The 25,706-nt window shown below is 49.6% G+C and overlaps 1 protein-coding gene across 7 annotated transcripts in view; it reads left to right on the forward strand.

The window, feature by feature from the left end:
- KCNMA1 (potassium calcium-activated channel subfamily M alpha 1) overlaps positions 1-25,706 on the forward strand; it is a 762,000-nt gene that overhangs the window by 203,486 nt on the left and 532,808 nt on the right. For all 7 annotated transcript variants that reach the window (XM_023509577.1, XM_023509576.1, XM_012801412.2 and 4 more), the window contains exon 2: positions 20,728-20,889. In XM_023509577.1, the coding sequence (XP_023365345.1) occupies positions 20,728-20,889 (162 nt within the window). The remainder of the gene's footprint in view (positions 1-20,727; positions 20,890-25,706) is intronic.

Here is a 25,706-nt window from a genome sequence, read left to right on the forward strand (position 1 = left end):
GGACGGCCTTGTCTGTGTCGTGCTGAGGTCTGGAGCAGCCTGCTCCACCCTGCACTTGACGTACCTTCTTTGCTCAGTCTCAGAATCCAAGCCCTGTGTGGACAGAGCGCCCCGTGACCAACACAGGAGCCTACAGCCAGCAGGCTCCCAAGCAGACTGTGTCACCTCGCAAGACCTAGCATTTTTAAATGCCTTCCTGCTTTTGGAGGAAAGTTCTTGAAAAGTGCTGGAATCATTAGGGCTCTTCCTTATCTAGCTCAGCACTGGGGAACTAAAGGATCTAAGGGTCTAAAGCCAGGGTCCTCAAACTTTTTAAACAGGGGGCTAGTTCACTGTCCCTCAGACAGCTGGAGGGCCGGACTGCAGGCCCCGGGACAAGTCGGCTGCTAAGCAGGACAGACAACAGTGGCAAAAACACCCGGCAGGCTGGATAAGTGTCCTAGGTGGGCTGAATGTGGCCTGCAGGCCGTAGTTTGAGGACGAAAGGAACTAAAGGAACTGAGGATCACAGCTCTGATCTCAACAGGAGAAATCCTCCCAGCAGGGCAGGGCAGTGGTGGAGGGCGGGGACAGCCCTTGCTGTGACCCTAGGACTGATGCCTCCAGGGCTGGCGTGGGCTGACTAGGGTTGATTTGTAGACAGGCTTCAGTTAAACACCAGGTGTATGTACAAGTCTTACAAAAGCATGATGGGGAAGGCAGGGCTGCTGCCCTCATGGAGAGTCTGGTCAAGCTGGGGAGAAGCTCACCCCAGGAGCTTAAGTGCTGCAGGAATGCGGAGAGGGGGGCATTTAAGGAAACTGGGATAGTCTTGAAAAGCTTCCCACAAAGGAGAAAACTCAAGGTAACTGAGGATTTGGAATAACTGCAATGTTAGATCTGGGCAGTGTGTTTACCAATAATATCACTCCTGAAAGCAACCACTAGCCCTCCAACACCTCATTCATTCCTTCATTCAGCACGTACCTACTAGGTGGCTCTGGCCCAGGCCTTGTATAGATAGCAGTGAGTACATGGCACATGGCCTCTTCTCCTAAGCTCGTGTCTGGTGAGGGAGACCAGCGTTAAACAAGTACATCTGTGCATAGCTGTGAAATTTAACCGTGGTGAGTCCAACAAAGGAAATAAATGGGTTGCTATGAGGGAAAACAAAATAAAAGGATCTCTGATTTGGACCGAGACTCCCTGTGTGCATCTGTCAAAATGCTGCCCATCTTTCGAAGCTCAGCAGAAATACGTCTCCTTCATTAAATCAGCCTGTTCCCAAAGACTGTTTCCTGCCACCTAGCAGGTCGTCTGCCACACTCTGTCTTCCTGTCTGGTGTCAGAGTCTACCTTTATTTAGTTTTGGGCACTTGTCTGTTTACCCTGATAGCTGTTCGGTTCCTGGAAGCAGAGACTGTATTTTATCGTCTGAGATCCTACTGGATCTACTGTGCTTTTCTGAGAGGTACATAGGTAAATGAATTGTTGAATGAATGAAAAAATATAGGTCTTTACCCTAACCCCAGACATCCCCCAAGGGACAAGTAGCAATCTCTATGGTGAGAGCACAGACTCCAGAGCCAGTTGCTTACTGGTTGTGTGACCATGGGCAGGTGTCCTGATCTCTTTGAGCCATGATCTGCCACATGGAGAGATGTTAGAGATAGACGTAAGGATGGCAAGGGTGTCGGTTTGTTACTTAGGTTCATACTTGGCACACTGTGCTTTGTAAGTTAGAGTAATGTGCCAGACACATCCAACATCTCTCAAAATCCTCACAAACCCACTGCAAAGCATTTATAATTATTCCTATGTTATAGCTTAGAGACCTGAAGTTTCAAAGGGTTTACTAACCTGCTCCAGTTTGCACAGCAAATTAGATTTTAATGCAAAACAAAACCAACAAAATGAGACTGATCTGCAGACTCAGGACTGTCTGAGTCCAAAAGCTCGTCTTCTATGACTTTGTTCCATTCCTCTGGGCTGGCTGAACTCTCGACTCTGTAGTCAGAGGCTGAGATGTTGGTGATCTGGGCTCCACCTCTAGGTCAGAGGATTCATGCTGCTCATGAATCAACTGGATATTTGAAATGAAATGTGAAAGGTAATGTAAGGAATACTTAACTTTCAAGGGGTGTCACCGTTCTACTTGTCAAAGAATCAGACCCTGCTCTCATTTTGGGGATGCCTTGGGAAAGGGCATCCCCAAAGGCTTATGATGGGCTGCAGCAGAAACCATGGCTTTGTGCTCCCCTCACCCAGCCCCCGCACCCTTAAAACATCTAGAGATTTTTGAGTTCATGCAGAATGCATATGAGCAGCCAGCCCTGGGCGGGCATGGATTGGAGAGACAGGGGTGGCATTTAGTTGATTCTGATTTTTCATTCTGTGGCCTCTGAGCTTGAGAATACCCAGTCCCCACCTGCTGATGTCCCCTTCCTCTCCTTCAACATGGGCGAGCTGTGTCCACATTTTCTTTTTGGCTCCTGCCTAAGGTATCATACACAAAACTATGTCTGCCTGAGTCTCTTTTGAGAGTAAGGATTATACCCCTGATTTTTCTAAAAGGAAAGGGTATAATTTATGACTAAGGCCAGGGTACTCAGGCTGTGAAAAAATATCTATTGCTTACTCATTTCTTTGTCTATCTGAGAGGGAATTTATAACTCAGATCCAGAGAAGAAGAAGCCATTTCTTTGTCACTGACAAGCCCCTTGTGAATGTCTCCCAATGAGAAATAAGACCAGTGGAACGCAGGATAGGGCAAAGCCAAATCTCCTTATTGATTGACTTATTTTAGTGTAAAAAATAATCACGTGCTTTTTTTTTGTTGACCAAAGCCAGCCCCAACACATGAATCCAAGAAAACATTGCATCTATTAGATAACTTCCTTTCCAAAGAGAGACACCAGCTCAAACACCCACCAGCCAGCGGATGACAAAGGGATCAGATAACGGAAGCCATTGCTCCCTTGAAGTTCATGTGGATGCCTACCATGGACATGGCCTTGGCTGGAGCTTTATCTGTCCTTAGACTGGAATGTTGCTTAGGCCTGCCACAACAAAGTGCTACAAACTGGGTGGCTTCAAGCAACACAGTGTATTGTTTCACAGTTCAGGGGTCTGAATGTCTGAAGTCCGGGTGTTGGCAGGGCCATGCTCCCTCTGCAACCTGCAGGCGCTTCTTTGCTCCCCTCTTCTCTGGCACTGGTGGTGGCGGGGATTCCGTGCCATTCCCTGGCTCGCAGCCATCACTCCTGTCTCCACTTCTGTTGTCACACAGCATTCTCCTTCCTGTGTGTGTCTCTTCCTCCTCTTCTAAGAATTAAGAGCTCACTGCTCAAGTACGACCTTGTTTTAACTCAGTCACATCTGTCAATACCTTATTTCCACATAAGGCTTACATCATAGGTCATGAGTGTTGGGACTGAAACAGGTATTTTTAGGGAGCACAGTGCCCCCCGTTACAAGTGTCTGATACTAGAAAGATGGGTCAGGGCTTTTTCTGCCACTGTGAGGAAATGGACAAGTTAGGGTTCTCCTGGGAACTGGATCCTTAGACAGCGGAGGAAACCCCATCCAGAAGACTTAGCCATTAAGGCCTTTTTATTCCCCCAGATCAGTATTTCTCAAAGCGGGTCCCCAGGCCAGCAGCATCAGCATCAGCTGGGCGGTGGTGAGGACTGTAAATTCTTGGGCTCTGGCTCAGGACACCTGCATCAGAAACCCCGAGGAGGGGCCTAACAAGCTCCTGTTTAATAAACCTTCCGGACAATTCCAACACACCTAAAGTTTAAGAACAAGTCCTCTACACTCTTGCCTTGAATCCGCACTGCAGCACTTTCTAATGCGGTTGCCCTTGGATACTGGTAAACGTTCGCTGTTAAAGTCAAAAGTTCTTTGGTCAAATATTGGTCTAGGTCAATGTGTTGGTCTAAGTCAATCAAATTTCTCAACTGAAGGATAGTTCTGAGTTTTTGGTGTGCTTTATGCATTGAGCATTGGACACTTCAAGGAAGTGCATTTGCAGATTTCATTGAAAAGGGAGCCACCCTTTTGTGTGGCGTGTCCAGGTGTTCTGTAGAAAAACCCTGGGAAACACTGTTCTAGTCCACACATCAAGGCACTCAAGTGAATTTTTATGAATCACCTTGTAAGAGCCAGGTGCTGGGCTGGGGGGGAATACATCAGTGAACAAGACATAGTTTCTGTCTCCAGGAAACTTATAGTTGAGTGCAGGAGCTGGCGAGCTGCAGGCTGCGTGCCAAGTCTGGCCCGCCATCTGTTTTTGTATGGCCCACGAGCTAAGAATGGTTTTTACATTTTTAGGTAGTTGAAAAAAAATTTTAAATGAAGGATATTTCACGAAACATGAAAATTATATGAGATTTGGATTCTGGTGGCTCGAAATAAAATTTCATTGGAAAACAACCACACTTATGTGTTTGCATATTGCCTGTGGCCACTTTTGTCCCCACAACGACAAAGTGAATAGTTGCCACAGACACCATATGCTGCGGCATCTAAAATATTTACTATCTGGCCTTAACGGAAACAGTTTGTTGACCCCTGGTCTAGTGAAGCAAAAAGGCCCCGGATAAATCTTCGCAAATACCTCGAGTGTTACAAAAGAGAGGTGCAGGGATGCACAACTGGGGAGGGTGGAGGTGGAGGGTGAGACCAGAAAGGCTTTCTGGAGAAAGATCTTAAGGGTGAGTGGAAAGTCTGCACTATGGCTGGGTGGAGAAGGTGGTTACAGGCAATGGGAAGATAGCACCTGGACATCCCCGAGCTAGACAAGAGAGCCACGCACGGAAGGAATGGAAGAAGGCCTACAGAAAAGTGAGGTCAAGAATGGTTCAATGAGTGGCCAAAGGCCCAGCAAAAACCAGACATGCCAGAGCAACCTTGGAGGCCACGTTGAGGGTTTTAAGTTTCCCTTAAGGGCAAAGGGGAGTCCTTAAAGAGTTTAGGCACAGGAATGATCTGCTCGATCTGAGCCTTGGAAGGTCTCTCTGGCTTCACTGTGAGAATGAGCAGGGAGTGGAGTAAGTGGCACATGTGTGATACTCGGCAAATGATTATGAAGCTCAGCACTCGACCAGGGGAGAGAGGCTGGGCTGGGGAGCAGTGGATGGTTTGAGATGTAAAAGTTCTCCGTGATGCTCATCTTCCCTCCTCTGGGCCCTGTGTGTTCCTCAACACCCTAACGAACCTGATTTATTAATACACATTGGTTGCTACTATTACAGATCCATTAGGCCCAGTGCCTAAAACAAGAATTAACATGGAATATAGGAATTAATGAGCCCTCTGTTCCTGACCTCAAGCTTCAGAGCTGGGAAAATGATGTGTAGCCTCAGAACTTGAATGTTATAAGGGCAGATAACCAGAGGACAAGTGATGCTCTAACAGGACAAGGAAAAGTGTCTCTTAAACACCGCTGGCAGGTGTTTATTCTAATTAAGAGATCTGGAGTGGCTTCATGGTGGAGGCAGCTTTTAAATTTTGTCTTGAAAGATGTGCAGGATTTGGAAAGGAGGGGCTCAGTAGTAAATCCATGACAGGCTTGTGACAGCCTGGGGTAGACACAAGAGGCTCGGGGAGCTGTGTGGCTGGTGTGAATGATCAGTGGAGGCTTGGGGGGTGGGGGATGAAGAGGTACTTTGGGGGCTTCCCACCTGGTTTGGAAACTCAATCCAGAGTCCCGATGGCTTCATCTTCCTAACACTTGAATGCAGGCTGTGCTGTGGAACCCTGAGTAGCCCTCAGGAGTGGATTGGCAGGGAAGCAGAAGAACCTCTCTTTCTCTGAGAGGGCCCTGCCTGTCTACTTTCATGACCTCCCAAGGAAGGTACAAACTGAGTCACATACCCCTGTCTGTGACCTTGTCAGCAGGTGCAGCTGTCAAGCTGGGTCAACAGCAAACTGTTGTATCAACAAGTCCTCTGGGGTTTTAGCCCACTGATCCTGTGGCTTTTTCTCATTGCCTTTGACCTCTCCGCATTCTCCTGCTGACTGGCATTCCGGCCCTGGGACCAATGACTTACTGAGGTTTTCTGGTTCTTGGTCCTACTGTCCAGGGCTCTGACACAGGGTTATTGGCACTCAGAGCCTTCTGTCCTGGGCCAGAAGATACTTAAGAAATGTTGGAGAGGATGATCATGGGCTTTATAAGTATTTTGGCTGTTTTATTTAAAAAAAATAGTTTAAAAATAGTGACATGAAACAGATATACAGAAAAGTATAAAAAAGACAAAAGTACAAAATAGCAGATAATTAGAAGAAAATTCATTTCACTATCACAGAGTCAAGAAATAAAATAGTGACTGTACCCCCCCCCCCGAAGTTTCCTTGTATGCCCTTAGCTAGCTTCACACCCTTGACATTATCAAGTCTAAGAAATCTTTGTAACAACTATCTCTGCCTGGCTCCTAGTCAGAGACCCAGCTGCAAAAGGAGCAGAAAAAACGGAGACTTGGGATTTGGGCAACAACGTGACCTTTCTTTCAGAGCTGCCGGCTCAAAGAAAGTCCCTATTTCTCTCAGCGCTAAGGGCCACACTGGTGGTGGTTATAGAAAGGTGGGGCTCCCCAGGTCCCAGCTCAGGGCACTCAAACAGGGGTCCCTGCCCTGCAGGGTTCTTCTCTCCTTGCAGTTGTCAGATCCCTAGAATATGAGACTTCTGAGGTTTCAAAGAAGCTTCACTTCTGGTGCTGCCTCCATCACAGCACCCACCTAGTGGTGCCCTACCTCAGCGGGGTAACACCCTAAGAGGGAGCAGGTGGAGAGCACCATCCTCTGTGTCCAGGGAAGCTGGAGGCTCCTGAGTAAGGATGTTGTAGAACTAATAACTGTGGAGTCATAATTCATTAGTAAGCTTGACTTTCAGGTTACAGACAGTTTTGCAAACTGCATTTTCTAGCAATTGTCTTGGGCCCCCCTCTGGTTAGAGACTGTAGTGGCCGAAGGAAGCCCAGTCTGAACAGGAATGAGGGGAAACACAACTTCCAGTGGGGAAGGCTCAAAGGTGTGGGCCTCTCTTCCAGGAGAAAGGGGTGTGCCTTTTGAGGTTTCACTTGGGCCACTTCCACCTGTAGCTCTTCAAGGCTTTACACTGCATGTGTTTGGAGTAGCTTCTCCGAGTCACGAGAGGGAATGGCTCCCCGTGTTTGGAGTAGCTTCCCCGAGTCACGGGAGGGAATGGCTCCCCGTGTTTGGAGTAGCTTCTCCGAGTCACGGGAGGGAATGGCTCCCCGTGTTTGGAGTAGCTTCCCCGAGTCACGGGAGGGAATGGCTCCCCGTGTGTGTGAGTGTGTGGGCAAGACCTTCGGCTCCTTCTCTTGCTCATTTTCTATATCTGACTTCATCGCAGGGCTGAACCCTCCACTTTGTCAAGTGTGTTCTCCTCGCTGAGGTCTGGAGACAGGGAAAGGGCGTGGGTGCCCCTGGGTGTAGCGAGCCGTCGCTTCCAGACACTCGGTGAGCTCTGTCTGGGTGGAAAACCTCATCTGAAGCCAGACTGAATCACACCAGTTTCTAAGACATTCCTCAACCATGTTAGGCAAAAGAGTCCCCCCGCTGACAAGCTAGGGTAGAAGGAAACCTGATATAATTTTGGAAAAACCTTCCTTGAGAAAGAAGGTTCTCACAGCTGCCCCATGCCTCTCCTGGCATCCAGGGTTGGAGGGGACCCAGGCCATGGGGAGGAGATTGATGGGCCCAGGAGTGCCAAGTAGAGCTGAGGCTTTGCAGGGCCAGGGGCTCGCCATTCCCAACTCCCATCGGAGATCTAGAAGGGAAAGGAGAAGGAGTCCTCTGAATCCCGTGGAAAAAGAAGTCCTCTCTCCTTTCCCGGGGCTGTTGAATTATTGTTTATATTTCACATTAGCAGCCAGCCCAGACTCTCTTGTGTTTGGCTGCTGTGTTGGAAACTTAGGTCCAAACTTGGGTGTGCGGGAACCCAGGGGCATAGGAGGCTGAGGTTTTGGCACCCAGCTGGGTCTTCCAAGGGATGTGGACAAGAGCAAGGTCCAGGGAACAGAGCAGGTGGTCTGACCCTCCCACAGGGCCACGATCAGAGCAGTGGGTTCAGTCTTCCCCTGTGTACCTGGTACACCGGCTATCTTTCTGCTTTCCAAGGTCTATCTGTCTTGCTAGGCCTTGGTTTCCTGAATGAGGGCCATGTTACGAGCTGGGAAAGGCAATCTGACGACCTAATTGTGACAGCTCTTTTGACCTAAAGTCAAACCCTATCCAAGTTCAGCGAATGGAAGAAGAGGCAGAAAAATGTTCAGCCAGTGAGGTCTATAGGCACAGGCTGGATTAGGCCCTAAATCATGGTGGAAATTCCCTGGAATGGGACAAATCCTTTTGTAAACAAGAACATTCATCATCATCTTCTTCTTTTTTTTTTGAGTGATGTGTCTTGTGAGGCTTGTGCCTCTCAGAAGCCCCATGACATCTGATCTCATTTGGAACTTGGCGTTTGTATTAGCACTGAGGAACAGCCATGAGGAGCCAGCCCCCAGTTTAAGCTTCAAGTCATGGAAACTGGCTTGCTTTAACTGGATGTCGGTGCTGCCTGCAAAAGCACTTGCTTTTCTGATGGCCACTGAGCGGACTCTTAATTTACTCCATCAGTACATGCCTATTAATCACTTTGCTGTATGCCAGACACTTTGGGTTTAAAAGTATATAGGTCTTGCCTTCAAAGAACTTCCAGGCTAATTGGGACAATGTGACACACCTGGATGAAAAGCAGCTGAGGCTCCTAACCTGTCTGTCCTGTGATGAGTTAGGGGAGGAGATTTGGGTAGGGAGGTAGGGCAGAGAAAGCCATTGGGGGACATAGCCAGGAAGAAGGACTTCAGTGGACCCCTGGGACTTGACTGGGCAAGATGCAGTTGGGTGGGAACCACGGTGAGGGCATTCAGGAATGCAGACAGCCAGACCAGGTCTGGTGGTCAGGAAGGCCAAGTCACATCCGAGCTCTCAGATAGGAGAGAAGGTCAGCCAGGAGCCAGAGGGCAGCAGGTAGGCCTGAGCTGGAGGCCTTGGAGGTCAGGGCTTGAGGGGGTTGAGTTCTGTGCCTTGGGCTATGTGGACTTGGCAGGATTTTGACATTCCAGAAAATAAGAGAGAAGAGTGAAAACAAAGCAGAACAGAACAAAAAACAGGATTCTTTCCATCCATCTTTCAACACGCTGTCAGGTGCCGGCTGTGCAGACACTGTTCAGGTTCCGAGAACGTGGGGAGCAGATAGACTGGCACACACAGGTGTGGCTGGGTGGCAGTGGGGCAGCAGGCTGAGGGTAGGGGCATGTTCTGCTTCGTTTGCGCATTGGGTTGTGACTTGGTGACTTATCCTTTTATTCCAAGTTGCTTCTGTCTGTTGACCCAGAGGGGAATATTCAGCCGCGGGTAATTGATCTACCTGTTGTCTGCTAATGGATTCTTTCTCCCCAACTGCCCCATGAATGGTGACTTGTGGCCATGTTACAGTTGCCACAGGAAATCCAGGGAGGTAGTTTTAGTTTTGTACATTCCCCGCAGCAGTGGTATGAGGGCATCCGATCCCAGGAACTCAGGGCCTTTTGTTTGACTCTGAGCTCTGGAAATAGACGTGTTCCCTTTTCCCTCGCTCTCTGGGCCAGTGCTAGCTGAGCTGTTGGAGCCCTCGGGATCATACCTCCATCCCTTAGGGACTCCTTCTGGCCCCTCTGACAGATACACTCTGGCTTCTACAGAGAGAGACCTGGCCACTAGGCCGGTAGCATCTCTGGGCCCTTAATTTTCTCATCTTGGAATGAGGCATTTGGACATTGTGAGTGGTACCTAGATGTTTTGTGGGCTGGCCAATTAAACTTTAAGAAACAGAAAGAATATCACAGGGCTATCAGCTTTTTATTCTGACAAGTAAAAATATAAAAAAGATACTCTCAAATGCCAGTGCCACCATCACTGTCATTTCATTAAAAGGGCATGTTAATACCCAACAAAGGAGTGATGGCATAATGTCAGAGAAAAGGACAGTTTTCCCCAGGAGAGGTGCTTCTGTCGTCTTTCACTGACACGTGCCCGGCATGCTGTGCTGTGGCTTTTCTCTCCAGACTTCATCCTGGAGCAGAGCTGTTCCTCGGCTACAGGGGACCCTCAGGACCAGAGGAGCTGCGAGCCAGCCTGTGGGAGACTTTCCTATGGAGACTGAGACCTCCATGGGCTCCCTTCCCATAAAAGCTAACTCGCCCATAGCCTGAAGACTTCTGCCTTCTTTTATAAACATGAGGGTTTGGGGTTTCCTGTGGATCTCAGTTGCCTCTATCCCATTCTGTGTGGACTAGATGTGAACGCCAGTTTTGTCTTCCCCTTGGGCCTGGGCAGTGGCCCAGACAGACACAGCACTGTCCTCCCAGGGCAGGATAGACTTCCCTGTAGGTGACAATTCAGGCCTGAGTCTCTGCAGGTGAGCAGGCTGCTTTGGACCTGACTGAGGTTAGGACCAAGGAGCCTTAGCTCAAGTCTCCACTATTCCAATTCAAAGTCTCTAAGGCCCTGGTAGTGAATTCTGGGCAGTCACTGTGCTTTCCCGTTTTATTAAGCTCACTGAAGGAGAAGTCGATCATTATTTTACAGATGTGGTGTATTGACTAAGAAGGATGCATTAACCTCGCAAGTTTGAGAGTTGACTTATTAATTTTAAGTAGCTGATATGGCCATTTGAGAGCATATCTAATTGTCATGCTATTCCTGGGTTGGCGGAGTCCTCTCTCCTAGCCTGTTTCTCCATTCTCTACCCCTACCTGGCTGATTATAAGTGAATTTAGATGACTGAATTACAGAATTTGGTTATTTAGAAGCCATAGGGTGTGAGATGGCTGTTCCCATGGGAGTAATAAAACAGCATTTCATAAAGAGAGCCCACCTCTTTTTTGTACATTGTGCCTATCCCGGGGCAGTGTGGAGTAGAATGAGAAACACGGCCTTTGGACTTAGAATGGACGGAATTTAAATTTCGGTTGAGTAATCTTGGAAAATTACCCAACCTCTCTGAGCGTCAGAACAACCCTACCTTGTAAGTTTCTGGGGAGGTGGGGATAAGTTGATGTAAAATCACTAGGGAGAGAGCAGGAGGAAATCCAGGCTCTCCTGAAGACTAGCTCACACCCTTGGTCCTCTGGAGACTGAGGAACAGCTTAACGTGTGGCTCTGAGAAGAGCTGGGAAAGAACCCTGTCCTCCCCCAGCACTTCCCAGGTGATCCCCTGGTGCTGGCTGACTAGCCCTGGGTCACAGAGCTGAGAAGTATGTGTGCAAAGTGAGGGACTTCATTCCAGACCTCAAGGTCAGGTGATTTCAGAGCTGGACAGACCTTGGGGAGCATTTACACAGCCCCTTCACGTCTGAGGGGAGGAAACCCGAGGCACAAGGCGGTAAGGACTTGTTAAAGGTCACTTGGCCTTTTTCTACCATGAAGGCTTCTGAAGAGCAGCTATTCACACACAGCACAGGGGTGCTTCTAAGGGTGAGAATCCTTGTAATACACACAGAAAGGAATAGCCAAGTGTCCGTGATGGTGAAGGTCTCAGGCCTGGCGGCGAGACATCCAGAAACTCACAAGGCTTTCCAGCATCCCAGGGCAATTGGTTTCATCCCAGCATCTTTTCAAACTCCTGAGTATGAGCGCAATGGCTCACACCTGTAATCCTAGCACTCTGGGAGGCCACAGCAGGTGGATTGCTTAACTCAGGAGTTTGAGACCAGCCTGAGCAAGAGTGAGACCCCGTCTCTACTAAAAAGAAAAAAATAAAAAGCCTGGCGTTGTAGTGCATGCCTGGAGTCCCAGCTATTTGGGAGGCTGAGGAAAGAGAATTGCTTGAGCCCAAGTTTGAGGTTGCTGTGAACGATGATGGTGCCTCAGCACTCTACCCAGAGCAACAGAGTGAGAAAGTGTCTCAAAAAAAAAAAACCCAAGACAAAACAAAACATAACAAAACAAAAACTCCTGTGGCCTGAATCCATGGGTAGTGTGTCACCTTCCCTGAAGGTGTAGCCCATAGTTAGCAAAACCAGTCGGTGCTGGATGAGTTCATAGGGTACAAATGTCTTAAGCTCTACCAATGCCTGTCCCCAGGGACCGGAGGGACAGAGGTACCAGCAGCCAAGGAAAGGTTGAATAATAGAACTTCTCAAGGACAAACTCTGCCACCCTCACCCCAGCTATGGCAAAGGCCTGGGGCCTCTGCTGCCCTATTTCTCTGGCCACCAAGTCTCGGAGTGACCCCTTCCTCTCTCCTCCCCCTTTGCAGAACTCTCACCAGGAGAATACCAGCTGGTGGTGCCCACATTATGCTTGATTTACTTGAGCTGCTTAAGGTAATCTGCCTAATCCCCTAATATGCAGGATTATTGGTACCTGGGAGAATGCCCGTGGCTGGGCCGCCCGCCCAGGAGGTGCACGAGGCTGCTGGGTAGGTTTCCTCTTGGCCTGTTTGGTGAGGGAGAGGCAGTGAGTAGGTGTGTGTCGGGGGTGGGGGATGGGTTGCTGGGAAACCTTTCCCCAGCATTCAGGCCTGGTGACAACCTGAGGCACAGGGACCAGGGGAAGTGGCCTGTATGGAGGTCCTCGAAGGCCCAGAGGGTTGTAAGGCATTGAAGTTCAAGCATTTCTGAATCTTAGGCCATAGAATGTCACAGTCATTGTCTTGAAATAAAGCATTTTTTAAAAGCTAATGGACTTTTACTCAGGTAGTTTCAAACTTTTCCCCCCAGAAAACCTCTTCACTCAGATGCAGTCTGGCACAGAACCCTAATGGGTGAAACTGCCCAGGACAGAGAAGCTTTGAATTTCATGGCAGGGGACTTCCTGCCTCTGTCCTCCTTGGAAATCCCCCCTCAAGGCACCTCACAAATGCTGGACTCCCAGGAACAGAAATCTGTGGGCTTAACCTACTACTCCCTCTCATCTCCCAAATGGAGACTCTGATAAGAGAGGTTAAGAGACTGGCCCAGGCTGTACAGCCTATCCTGGCACAGCTGGGGAGAGAATATGGGCTTCCTAACTTCTGACCCTCTGACAGAAGAGAGATGTGCTCTGTGCCCAGCTGAAGGGTGAATTTGACAAATGGAAGGGCAGACAGGGTTAGGGAGAGGATGGGGTGGGCTCCAGGCAGCCATCAGTGCAGGCTTAGGGAACAGTTTCTCATGTCAACTGGGAAACTTTGAGGTCACAATGGGGCTGGAGGTATAAGGAGAGGACAGACAGAAGTTTCCTGGACTTATTCCTTCCCCTGAAGCCCTCTGGGGGTTGAGCATCCTGGGGCTACCCCATGATATCGGGGCCCTGGGAAGGGGGTCCAGCATGGGACTTCAGGGATGGGAGGTGCTTGCCGGTCCATACTCTGGTCCTGGAGGGCTCAGGGGAATTGATTCCCTGCCAGCTTGATCTCTCCTGTTCACTGTCAGACCCCCACCTTCCACCCTGGGGTCCCAGACCCTGCAGGGCTCAGCATCTTGCAGCCTCTGAGTGCTCAGGACCACCAGGCAGACCATATTAAGGCCTCCCAGGAGGCATCTTTACTGTAGAGGACTTTGGCTCCTAGCAGGAGAGCTTCACAGCCTGTTGGGATGGCCACGTTCATTTCCGATTCGATGCTCTGTTCCATGAAGGGTAATTTATGGTTCCAGGCTGGTTCTTGGCAGAGAAAGGAAACGTGTTCCTCTGTCCTTGATATAGCCACCCTCCTAAGGCACAGAGACCTTGAAGAAGGGTCGCTTTGGTACACACAGTACCCAAAAGTGGGGGGAATCGAGTGCTCTTCATGATAACAAACCTCTCATGGGCACTTTGCACAAGTCAATAATCTTTCCGCATCCATTATCCCATTTACTCCTCATACTGTCCCTAGGAGGATGGCAGGACAGGTACTTGTCCCTTTTTGATGTCAGACAGCTAGGGTTTAAATTTGGACTATGTCTTCCTCTCCAGTTACTGAACCCATGAAAGGAGGGCATTAGTACCCACCTCACTCAGTTACCGTGATCGTGCTCAAAAACAGCCGCCAATATTATAATTGCTGCCACTGTTTATCAGCAGTCCTCTCTTTTCTCGATACTGTGCGCGCCAAGACTGACCTTCCTTTGCTGGATTCTTCCTCCCTCCTTCCGTCTCTCCCACCCTTCCTTCCTTCCACCAAGTTTAGCAGACGCTTGCTCTGAGCTTGCAGGGTTTCAGTGTTGAAGATGCATCCATGAAAAAAGCAACAGACAAAAATTCCTTCCCTCATGGAGCTTATAGATAATTGAACATGATTAAGGAAAATGTAAATGCCCCAGAGAAAAGGAGCGCGCCCGACAGGGAGTGGCCAGGGAGGTGGGGGTCTTTTCCAATGGTGTGCTCAGGGAGGGAGGAGCTTGCTGAGGAGGAGGAGATTTGGACAAAGCCCAGAGAGAAGTAAGGGAGCATCCACTGTGACGTCTGGGGCCAAGGGAAAGGCAGGTGCACGCGGCCCCCATGGGGTGGGCCTGGAAGTCTCCAGCGGTACGAGGAGGCCACTGTGGCTAGAGTGGAGTGAGTGAGTCACAGGCTCTAGGACAACAGGCAACAGGGACAGAGTAGGGGTGAAGACTGTCACTTGTTTTCCCAGTGGGATGAGAAGCCACAGGAGGGTGTCAGGCAGAACAGGGACATGTTCTCACTTACATTTTTGAAAGAGTATTTTTCTTCCCAGATGTCCATTGCCTGAACAGCTTCCTAGGTCTGGGATGAGGAGCCAGTGTCCAAAGAACTGAGGCGTAGTTAATCTGGAGACAGACCGGGAGCTTCAGGCCTGGCCCCCAGCAGGCGGCAGGGGCAGGCTGTGGGATGCTTCTCATGGCTGGCCCAGCTGGCTCCTCCTTTGATGCAGTCACCCAGCAGATGTGGGGCCTGCGGTGACCTTGGCGCCTGGCTCAGCCCGACAGGTGTTGGTGGGAATGTGCCAGGGGGGTGAAAAAGCCCAACCAGGCGAGAGCAGGTGTGGCAGAAGCTCACACCTCGCTGGGAGGGTGTGCCCAGCATGCTGGGCCACCTGGCAGGACTTGGCAATTTGACATCCCATCGGGTTACAAGGAGACAACTAGGGGCCTGGCCTGCAGGTGTAGCTGGGCGGGGATCTGTGTGTTGAGCCTGTGCTCTGTGAGGCCCCTGGCTTGGTGGACCCCTCTCTCCAGAGCAGTCCTGCTTCCTGCCTGGAACCAGAGGAGAGCAGCTGCTTTTATCAAGGGCTGCATTCTACATCACTGCTTTAGGCTTCTTGCAAGAACCAAGTGGGTAGACTGGGCAGGACTCAGGTCTGTTCACTGAGAAGACCATTGAGGCTTCTAGAAATGAAATGACCTGCTCACAGCCCCCCGGGAAGCTGGACTTGAACTTGAGTATCTGATTCTCAGAGCTGTTCCTCCCATACCACAGACCTGAGATTCCTAGGATATGGGGCTAAACTCAGGAAGGATGAGAGACAGCCCAGATGGGAGGGGTTGAGGTGTCCTGGGATAGCACGAGCTTGCTTTGCTGTGTCGGGCCAGGGCGGCTCTCACTGCTGTGGGGCTGGGCCCTTTGAGGACAAGCAGGGTTGGCACCTGTCATGGCCCTTATACCTGAACCAAGTACCAGGCTGGGTGGAAGCTTCTGCTGGTCTAGGAACACCCTGAACTCCAGGTGACAGCTGGGATCATTGAGGGAGCTGCTTATGAGTGAAGGAGTCACATGGGTTAGATTTGGGACAATCATCTTGTTGGAGAGATGCCAAGAGACAGAGGCACAGAGTCAACTGGGGGTGTTCATCTTGGCCCAGTGCCCTGGGGAGGCACAGGGCTCAAGGTACTGGGCTCAAGACGTCACTCCAGGCCCTCGGGGTTCTCGCCTGTACAGTGTGTGTGCCCGGGGTGGAATTCTAAGGCACTGCTGAGGGCTTTTCTCAAGCTTTGGTCTTTGATCTTCTGGGTCAGGGTCAGGGGAGCTCAAAACCAACAGGTACGTGGTCTGTGCCTTTAGCACGGAGTAACGGTGACGTGGTGAGGGGTGAGGCCCTCTGTGGCCATGTCAGCAGGAAGTCATTGTGGGGAACACTGCTAAAAGGAATGGGGAGATGGCAACAAAGGCTGACATGGTGTGGTGGGGTTCGGCCAGTGTGAGGCTGCCTGGTAAGATGGTCGGCAGGAAGGAACTGCAGCCACTGTACCCAGTGGAGTCCCCAGCCTCCTGTCCCTGCACCCTCACTCTGAAGCCCTTCTGACCCTCCTGTGTGAGCACTGAAATTAGATGTTGTCCTTGTTGTCCCTGGGAGGCAGCTGTGGCTTGCTTCTCTCTGGTGGGGGAGAGGGCAGGGCTGGCAGCCGAGCAGCAGAGTGGCCTCTAAAGCAAGCCTGGCCCCCTTCTTCAGGGAGCTGAGCAGAGCAGGGAGCGGGCTCCCTTGAGCTCCCTGCATCCTGGGATGGTCCTTCACCCATGGCCCCAGGTTGTACTTCTCCTGGCTCCTCCCTCCATGTTCCTCTCTTTGCTAAGGCTGGGGGCCTGTGCTCTGAGGCTAGGGTAGCTGGAGCTCGCAGCCAGCAGGATTTCTCTCCCTTACACCCTTGCCCCACCCACACACAAGTTCATGTGTGTGCACACACACTTTCCCACACACATGCTCACACTCCTGCTCACACACAGTGACTTCCTAGCTGACACCAGGAGCATCTTGCTTGGCCATTCTCAGAAGCCCTCCCTGCCTCGGGCCAGGTCCTGCCCTCTGCAGTGGGCAGTGGAATATTTGGGGTGGCCGGATGCCCACTTTGCCATTCAGAACAAAGACCCGTTCCCCTCTTTGTTTAGGAGAACTTAGTTTGGTGACAGGAGGAGGCACAGAGCACTGAGCCCCCGGGGGACAGCCTTTCTCTGCCTCTTCATCTCAAAAATGGGAGGCCAATGTATGGGGCTTAGAGCCAGAAGGGTCTAATATGTTGCTTGGTCTAGGGTCCGCCCTGTGTGGGGACCCCTGCCTGAGCTGTTCTGGGCAGAGGTCACAGCTCCTGCTAGAACTCCCCAAAAGTCAGGGCACTTTACCTCCCAATGCTTCTTCAGAGGGTAACAGCCATTAGAATCTGTGCTCTTAGGTCCTGTTCTGCAATTAGCCATGAAAGTTTCATGCTGGGCCGGGGTGCCTCCCAGGGCTTCCAGTTGACAGAGGTGGTGCAGCCACACTGAACATCCCTGGGGGCCAGCAGGCCCATCAGCAGGTGCTCTGCAGGGGCCACTGGGCACCGTGCCCAGTGCTATGTGTGGCTTGCCTTACTTACACTTCCCCGCCACTACAACTGGTGCAGCTTATCCCATTTTGCATGGAGGAGGCAGAGTCTGGTGGGGGTAATATCCTGCAGCCGCGGTCAGCCTGCTAGTGGTGGAGTGGACCTGAGCACATGGGCTGTGTGCCTGCCCCGAGAGATACCTGCTTCCAGTGGTCTTATCTGTAAAATGGGATAATTCCACCTGCCTGCTGGATCTATACACAGAAAACACTAACTCTTAGTTGCTGGCACCTGATTCTGGCTTGATCTATGGTGGCCATCATTATTCTGCCCCTCTGACCCTCTTCTCTTTCATGTCCCCAGGAAGTCCATTTAACCCTTCTGGGTCTCTTCTCCCTTTTCTCTGGAGGTGGGGTTATCATACCTGTTGCCAATAAGGGGTGCTTTGGCCAGAGTGAGGCCGTTGATGGAGAGAGTGGCCTCTCCCTCCTGGTGCAGGACCCTGGTGTCCTGGCCAGCTGGCATCAGGCTTTGTGTAGCCCCCTCCCCACTTCCCATGTGTGGTAATTAAGCTTACAACATCTACAGCTCAGGCAAATAATAACAAGGGCATTATCTCCCTTTAGTCTATGTTTTTCCTCGCCTATCATAAAGTCATTAAAATAATGAATGCCTTGTAAAACAATAGGTAAGAGGGCTGGCAAAAGAACGTTATCTGCCACATCCCTCTTGTGCTGTGAATTACTGATGCATTACAGCGCTGTGCCTGGAGGGAACCCCGCCTCCTAGTGCTTTTCCCTGCTGATTCCTCTCCTCCAGGGTCTGCCAGGGGCTGAGGAGCCTGAGTCCCCAGGGTGGAAGAGCAGAGAGCTAGCCCTCCAGGGACCAGTTCAGAAATATACTAGGAGGCGTGACTCCAAAGAAAACGCCAGAGCCGTGGGTCTGAGGGCCTTCCCCCTGCTCTGGCTCTTTCCTATCCCTGCGACATTGTCCAGTTCTGTAAGAAGCAGGTGGTCCTGTCTCTGGGTGGAGGAAGAGGACTGGAAGGTCTGGGGGTTAAGGTTCGTCTTCCCTCTTGGTTGAGGGCAGCAGTCACCGTGTCATACTAGGATGGTCAGGACCTGTGGTTCCCCAAGTGTGGTCCCCAGACCTGCAGCATCAGCGTCGCCTGAGAACCTGGGACAAATGCAGGTTCTGGGGTGGGCCCAGCACTGTGTGATTTAACAAGGCCTCCAGCGTGCTTCTCCTTCACCATGTCAGTGGCATGAGAGGTGGTGGTGTTGGGACTGACTAGTTGAGCCAGTATTTTGTCCGACGGGGCACTGTTTATGAGGAAGTGCCTGGGGGCAGGCAGTCTCTATCTTACAGGGGAGGTCACAGCAGCAGGAGAGCTAAATTTTCCCTGAATCTACACCTGTGGTTACTATGGCTGCCCCTAGATCAGGGCCTCTGCCTCCTCCTGGATACCCACTTGTTCAGAGTCTCACAGGGCTGAGACTCAGGGACCAGGACTAATTCTAACAGGCCACTGAGATTGGCCTAAGGGGCTTGGGCAACAGGTTTCTCACATGACAGCAGGTGGCCTCCAAGCACATTTACCCTTCGGCCTCCTTCCACCAGGTGCCCTCTTAGATTGTTCTAGCTCCCCATGGAGCTAACTTGGAGCTCGGACTTGGAAATAAGACATTAGCGTTCAGCTACTTCTGCAGTTTCTCTGCGTCAGGGGCAGCCAGAGGCAGAGAACCAGCATCCTACCTGCCAAGTCCCCACAAGGACGCCTCATGTAATGTGCCTTCCCACCTGCCCCCACCCTGCTCACTGCAGATTTTCACCTCTGCCTCTGGTTCTTCCCCCTTATTCAAAGTCACTGATCCCCAGTGGGGCTTTGCTTTGGAAATTAATTCTAGGGTTTAAAATGATGAACATAATTTGCTAGCATCTTATTAAACATCTTCATCTGCAGTAATAATCTCAGTGGGCATTTGAGTAGGGGTCCAGTTAAATTTATATTCCAGCTAAATAATGAATGAGTTCTTAGTGTAAGTGTCCCTGGTGGTATTTGGGACTTATACTAAGACATGGTTTGTTGTTTATCTAAAATTCAAATTGAACTGGATGTCCTGTATTTTATGCGGTAACCCTAAGCCTGGGCTCTGTAGCTGACAAAAGGCTGATACTCATAATCATTTTCAGTCATTCATTTATGTTTATTGAACCAACTACGTGCTAGGCACTCGGTTAGGTACCGGGGCTACAGCAGTAAGGGAGGCAGGCAGTAAATGAAGGCAGTAAATGAATTAAAGAGTGTATTACAGAGTTTAAGTGCTGTGGAGAAAAATAGGCAGAAAGTGTTGTTGGAAAGTAAGAGTTGCAATTTTTTTTAATTTTAATTGTTGGGGATTCATTGAGGGTACAAGAAACCAGGTTACACCGATTGCATTTGTTAGGTACAGTCCCTCTTACAATTGTGCCTTGCCCCCACAAGGTGTATCACACACCAAGATCCCCACCCCCCTTCCAAGATTGCAGTTTTAAAAAGGCGGCCAGGGAAAGCTTCATTGAGAAAGTGATACTTGAGCAAAGACTTGAAGGATATCAGGGGAGCAAGCTGTGAGCCTCTGTGGAGATTATTCTAGGCAGAGCATGTATTATGTGTAAAGCTATACTAAATTGTAGGGCTCAGTTACTTGATAAGGTCAGCTTTGTTTACTTAAACACATTTAAAGTCATAAAGGGGAATTAATTCTCCTGGGCTTGAAAGGGTCTGGTATGGATTTCAGGCACAGCTGGATCCAGGTGTTCAAGCCATGACACTAGTATTTCATCACTTTTACTTTTCTCTCTGGTGGCTTCATATTCAGGGGAGGATTATTTTTCCTAATCTTTTCAGCAAATGTTTCAGGCTTGAGTCTTATCTGGTCAGAATGAGTCATGTGACCATCCTAGCCCAATTTTGGTTGCTGTGGTCCGGTGGTAGAAAGACTGATTGACCAGTCTCCATTGCTAGAGAGCCAATGTGGGGCCATCAGTCCCTTTTGAACCACATAGACTGAGTGAAGAGATGGGGATTTATTAAAGATAAATATTTATTTATTTAAGGTACTGCAATGAAGGCTAGACAGGTGAGGACCACAGTGTACCTCTCACATGCCCTCTTAGGCAATCCATGATTCTAGGCAGGTTTCTTTTCCTCCTGAGCTTTGGGGATTTTCTTTTAAATGAGAGAGAAAAAAAAAAGATAGGATGCTTCTTTCTTTCACTAAGATTTTCAGAGGAAATAAGATAAGACTTTTTTTTAAAAGAAAGATTTTTAATAAAAACAAAGCCATAATCCACTCCTCTTGTGCCTTTATACCTTTAAGCCAGTTTCCACCTCAGCAGGGATAACCCTTTGGGCTTTGATGCTTTATGAGTAGGGTATGTTATTTAAATCTAATTGTTCTCTACATCTCAACTCTTGTTCTCTCTGTTATAGGAGGCCCAGAAGATAAACAATGGCTCAAGCCAGGCAGATGGCACTCTCAAACCAGTGGATGAAAAAGAAGAGGCAGTGGCCGCCGAGGTCGGCTGGATGACCTCGGTGAAGGACTGGGCTGGGGTCATGATATCCGCCCAGACACTGACTGGCAGAGTCCTGGTGAGTCTCCACCCGCTCCTCACCCCAGGAGGCCTTGCTGTGTGGGCCAGGATGGCTTTGTTTATGAGATGTGGTGTTCTGTGGGGTCTTCTCCAGGTTGCTGGTTAATAGAAAGTGGGGTTGCACGTCATGGGAGAGAGGCTGTGTCCAGTGGTTTGTGGAGAGACTTGCAGACCACGGACTGGTTAGAGAGGGTCTGTTGCGAGCAGGAGGGGTGCACATATTATGCACATACACACACACACAGCTCGGCCAACTTGAAGAGGGGAAGGGAGTCCAGGAAACATGTGCCAGAAACCTACAGAGGGCCCACAAATGCAAGGATCTGAGGAATTCTCTCTGTGTGTGTTTGATGGACTTCAGGATATGTACTCTTGTCCTCTGGTGCCTGTAGAGAGCCTGTCCTGGGGCAGTTTTCACTCTCCTGCATTGCGGCGGCTGGGTCCTAGTCAAGTAAGAGAGCTTTGGTTATGCCGATGCTGAGTCTCAGGGGCACCCACATGAGGTTGCAGCCCACGTGAGGTTGCCCGGTCCCCCGACCCTTGTGTTCTTGTGCCCTTCCCATGAGGTAGTCTTCTACACCTGTCTGCCACCAGAACTTACTCATCCTGCCTCCTCCCTATGATCTGATTATACAAAGCTTGGCTTTCCTGGTGGGCCTCATGAGCCCATGGTTTTGGGCAAAGATCATGGGTGGGACAGGCCTGTAAGTAACCAACTGTTCCAGTTTGCCTGGGACTAAAGGGTACATGGGACATGAGTTTTGCAGTGCAAAGACTAGGAAAGTCCTAGGACAAATCAGTCACTCTAGGCAGGCCCAGGTTCTGCCACAGTTGGCCCCTCCCTGTGGCAGCCCTGCCTACTGGGCTTCTGAGTGATTAATTTCCCATTGTGAGTCTGGAAGCTGTTTTGTATGGGCCACCTGTCCTGGGCCTAAAGTTAAGGCTCAGTCAAGAGTCATTGGGCTCACAGGGACAAACTGACTGCTGGGCAGATCAAAGATCAGGCAGGAACACTGGAAAATTGATGTTATTACCTCTGTGTTTTATGGCAGAAACTCAGTGAGGAGCTGATTGTAGATGGAAGGAGGTGGTGACAATTTCACTTATCAGGATCCTTCTTGTGGAGAGCTCAGTGTTATGTCTGGGATACATATCTCACCACCTGCTTGAGGGAAGGAGTGAGATACCAGGCCTCCTTGCCTGGGAACCTGCTGTGCGCGTGTAACCCCACATCCCTGTCCCTTCCTGACTCTGCAGTAAAATCTCCACTGCTCTTTTTCATGCTTGTATGTGAGTAGGTTCTGCATTGGAAACTTAAAGAGGTTGAGTCTCTGGCCCTCCCACCCTGAATGTGCCCCATCTTGTCTTAAAGAGGTTGAATTCTGGGCCTGAGCACTCACGTGGGACAGAATGGAGGCTGCGTCTTCTGGGCACTTGGCGGGGATGGTGGACGAGCAACAGCAGCCAGTCTGGTTATACAAATGACACCTGCTCCTTCCATGTGGCCGTTATAAACAGTTCTAATTATCTTCTTCAGCATCAGCCAAGAGTTACTGAGCAACGATTCTGGACCAAGTGTTTATTTATTTGTTTTTTTTTTTCCATCCCTGTGGAAAGCATGGAATGATCTTGATTATACTGCATGGTGTGTGGAAGCAATGTTTATCTGTGGGGTGTAGGGGGGCCACTGTAGGGGAAAGTGGAGGGGAGAGGAAGGCTTTGAACTGGAACCTTTATTATATTAATCAGATGAACTCAGCACATGATTTATGGAAGGGCAGATATCAAAAATAAAAACATCCCCAAGCTTGAAAACAAGATAGGCTCTACTTGGTGGGCCAGAAGCTGTGAAGCATACCTAATGAGACAGAAAGCATTTGAGTTGAGCTTTGAAATGCAAGTTAGGATTCTGAAAGTCAAAGGAGAGAAAATCCTTCCAAAGTGCAGAGCTGCGGAAGACTGGGAGCCTGGTGGCCCCAGGGAGCAGAGGCTTCCAGGGAGGCTCAGGCCTGAAGACTTAGAAGACTGAGAAGGTGCCCTGGAGACAGCTTGTCGGAGCTTTATAAAGGCCAAAGCAGTTAAAGAATTTGGGCTGAGTTTGTAGGACAAGGAGATTTTGAGGGAGGAGTAGAGGATTGATAGTTATACACAGAGAGCTGGAGGGCAAGTGGAGACCAGAAGGATGAGGCAGGAGCTTGGAGATTCTAGAACGAGTTAGAGTAATGAGCTGTGCCCCCGTGAGAGGACCAGGGAGGATGACTGCTGAGGTCCTGGTGAGGCAAACTCTGAACTAACACCAAGCAGTGGATGAAGGTAGGTGGGTGGTGGTGACACTGTGGAAGCAGATCTCATAGGACCACACATGCCCAGCAGCCAGCCACTTGGCACTGTTGCTAGCGATCACATTATCCAGGGCTCCTGTGGGCCAGGCACCATGCCAGGCCCTGTACTTTATGATCGGTTGCATGGGCAAGGACCACATCAGGCCCAAATCGTATTCATTCCATAGCTCCTATGTTGCTGTTGTATTGTAGGGGTTCATTACAAAGACTTAATCCACGAATTCATCTCTGTTTTACACTTGAGAAAATCCAGGGACAGGAAGGGCAATGACTTGCCTAAAAACACACAACTCTGTGTGGCAGAGTCAGGCTATTACCCGCAGGCCTCCAAACTCCCAGTCTAGTGCTCGTTCTGTGTCACACTTCCTAGTCAAGGATAATGCTTTTCCTTTTCTAAGCCACTGCCAGCTGTCACTTTGGCTGTGACATTCTGACATTACCATCTTTGAGCCAATTAGGACCCAAGGCTGCTTGGCCTGATTTGCATGCAGAAGCATGGTCTGCCCAGGCCTCGTTGCCTGGGACTGCCCCTGGTGTCAGCTGCTCTCTGAAGGTCTTCTTGGAGAAAATTCTGCCCAGGTTGCTGGAACCACTTAGAGCAGAGCAGGTCCCACTGCATGGAGAGCAGGCATCTCAGGGTACCAGGTGGTACCTTGAAAATAGGCCTCTCCTTTAGGAGCAGACAGGTCCTTGCTCTGAACAAAGAACATATTTTACATCGAATTCTTGGCACACAAGAGAAGGCAGCTCTGCCTGTTCAGAACCCAAGGCTGTGTTTGTCTTGAGCCGTCCAAATGTTTATCCCTACAACAGTGGGACCAAAGCAAGACTAGACATGGCTGTTCGGTTTCCCTTTTCAGTTTTTAATTTGTTTTCCTTGACGCACTCGTGGGAGCTTGGCCTTTGCATCTGGACCCCTTTCTCACCTGTCTAATTGTCACACATGAGAGAGAATCTTGAAGTTAGGACGTGGTGGGGAAGGCCCAGCTGGGGGAAGATTTGCCAAGGCGGCCTCAGAATATCCGAGATCTCTCCGACGAGCATATCCGTCATCTAGTTGATGCTTACTTCTCACCTGTTCCTGGCACGGCTCCAGCACTGGGCACAAAGCAGTGAGCTACAGAGATGCAAGCTGTGAATTATTTATATTGATAACTGAAGTCGTAGAGCTTCATTTAAGAAATGACAAATGATACTCACCATTCACCAATGCTGTTTATAATGAACCCCTGGAGCCTCCCTATCAAAATGATAAAAATTCCTTGACCCCACAGCTCCGGGTCCCAGAATAGCCTGTGTGTGCCTCGTCTGTCTCTGGCACTCAGGTTTGGCTGCCCCTGAACAGCAACCCTGGACGGAGCCTCCTCTTGGAGCACATGGCCGAGGGACTCTGCATTAAAGTGGACACCAGGCTGTCAGGGGTTACTGCTTCCTCTTTTTTTTTTTAATTAAAAATTATTTATTCTCTGATTATAAAAGTAGGACGTGTTTCCTTTTTTCTTTTCTCTAAGTTTATGAACATACTGGAAGAATTGCTGATAAATTCGACTTTGTTTGGAGTTGGTCCAGACTGAGGGAAATTTCGATACGGCGGTAAATGTCACCAGAATGTCTCCCAGCTGTTCAGATGTCGTTGAGGACCTTGTCCACTGCCGCTCCCGTCACTTGCTTTATTCACAGGCTCATGGGATAAATATGTTTTTTTTGCACCAGGGATGGTGGTGGTTTTCATGATGAAATGAAGGCCCTAAATTGGGAAAGGGATCATGTCTGTCCATGGTGGCCACACAAAGCCAAGCTGGTGGCCCATAAAAAACACAGAGGGTCTCAGGTGGTCACTGTGTTTATTCACGTCCCCCACACTCCAGCTTCTTCTCATCATCTCTTCTCTTCTTTTCTCTTTGCCCTGATTTCCTTACTCTCCCATTTGAAATTTACATGTCTGCATTGAATGTGCTTCGTACGTTTTTGTGAGGCAAACGAAATCCTTCTAAGAATAAAATGGTATCTAAACAAAGAGGGCAAGAAACACACACAGCAGGCTTTTGTGTAGCTTGGTTGTACTATATGGAATCATAAGCCAAAGTCAACAGGGATGATCCAGTTCCGGGTTGCTACATTTTTCTGCAAAGGGCCATATAGTAAATTCTTGGGCTTGCAGGCCATGAAGACTCCACCACAGACCTCTGCCATTGTAGTTTGAAAGCAGCCACCAACAGCCCTAGTGAGACCGTGTTCCTGTAAACCCTTATTTATAAAATCAAGTGATGGAAAATACAGTTAGAGAGAAGGAATGCGTTCTCGTATTCAGTAGTGCAATAGAGAAATGATAGTAAACGATAATTTACTATATATTCCAAAATAGCTAGAAGAGAAGAAATAAAGTGTTCCTAACACATAGAAACAACAAATGTTGGAGGTGATGGATATCCCAGTTACCCTGATTTGATCTTTTTTTTTTTTTTTTTTTTTT

This window comes from Otolemur garnettii, unplaced genomic scaffold, assembly GCF_000181295.1.
Source record: "Otolemur garnettii isolate 467f Iridium unplaced genomic scaffold, OtoGar3 scaffold00008, whole genome shotgun sequence".
NCBI classification, from domain to species: Eukaryota; Metazoa; Chordata; class Mammalia; order Primates; family Galagidae; genus Otolemur; species Otolemur garnettii.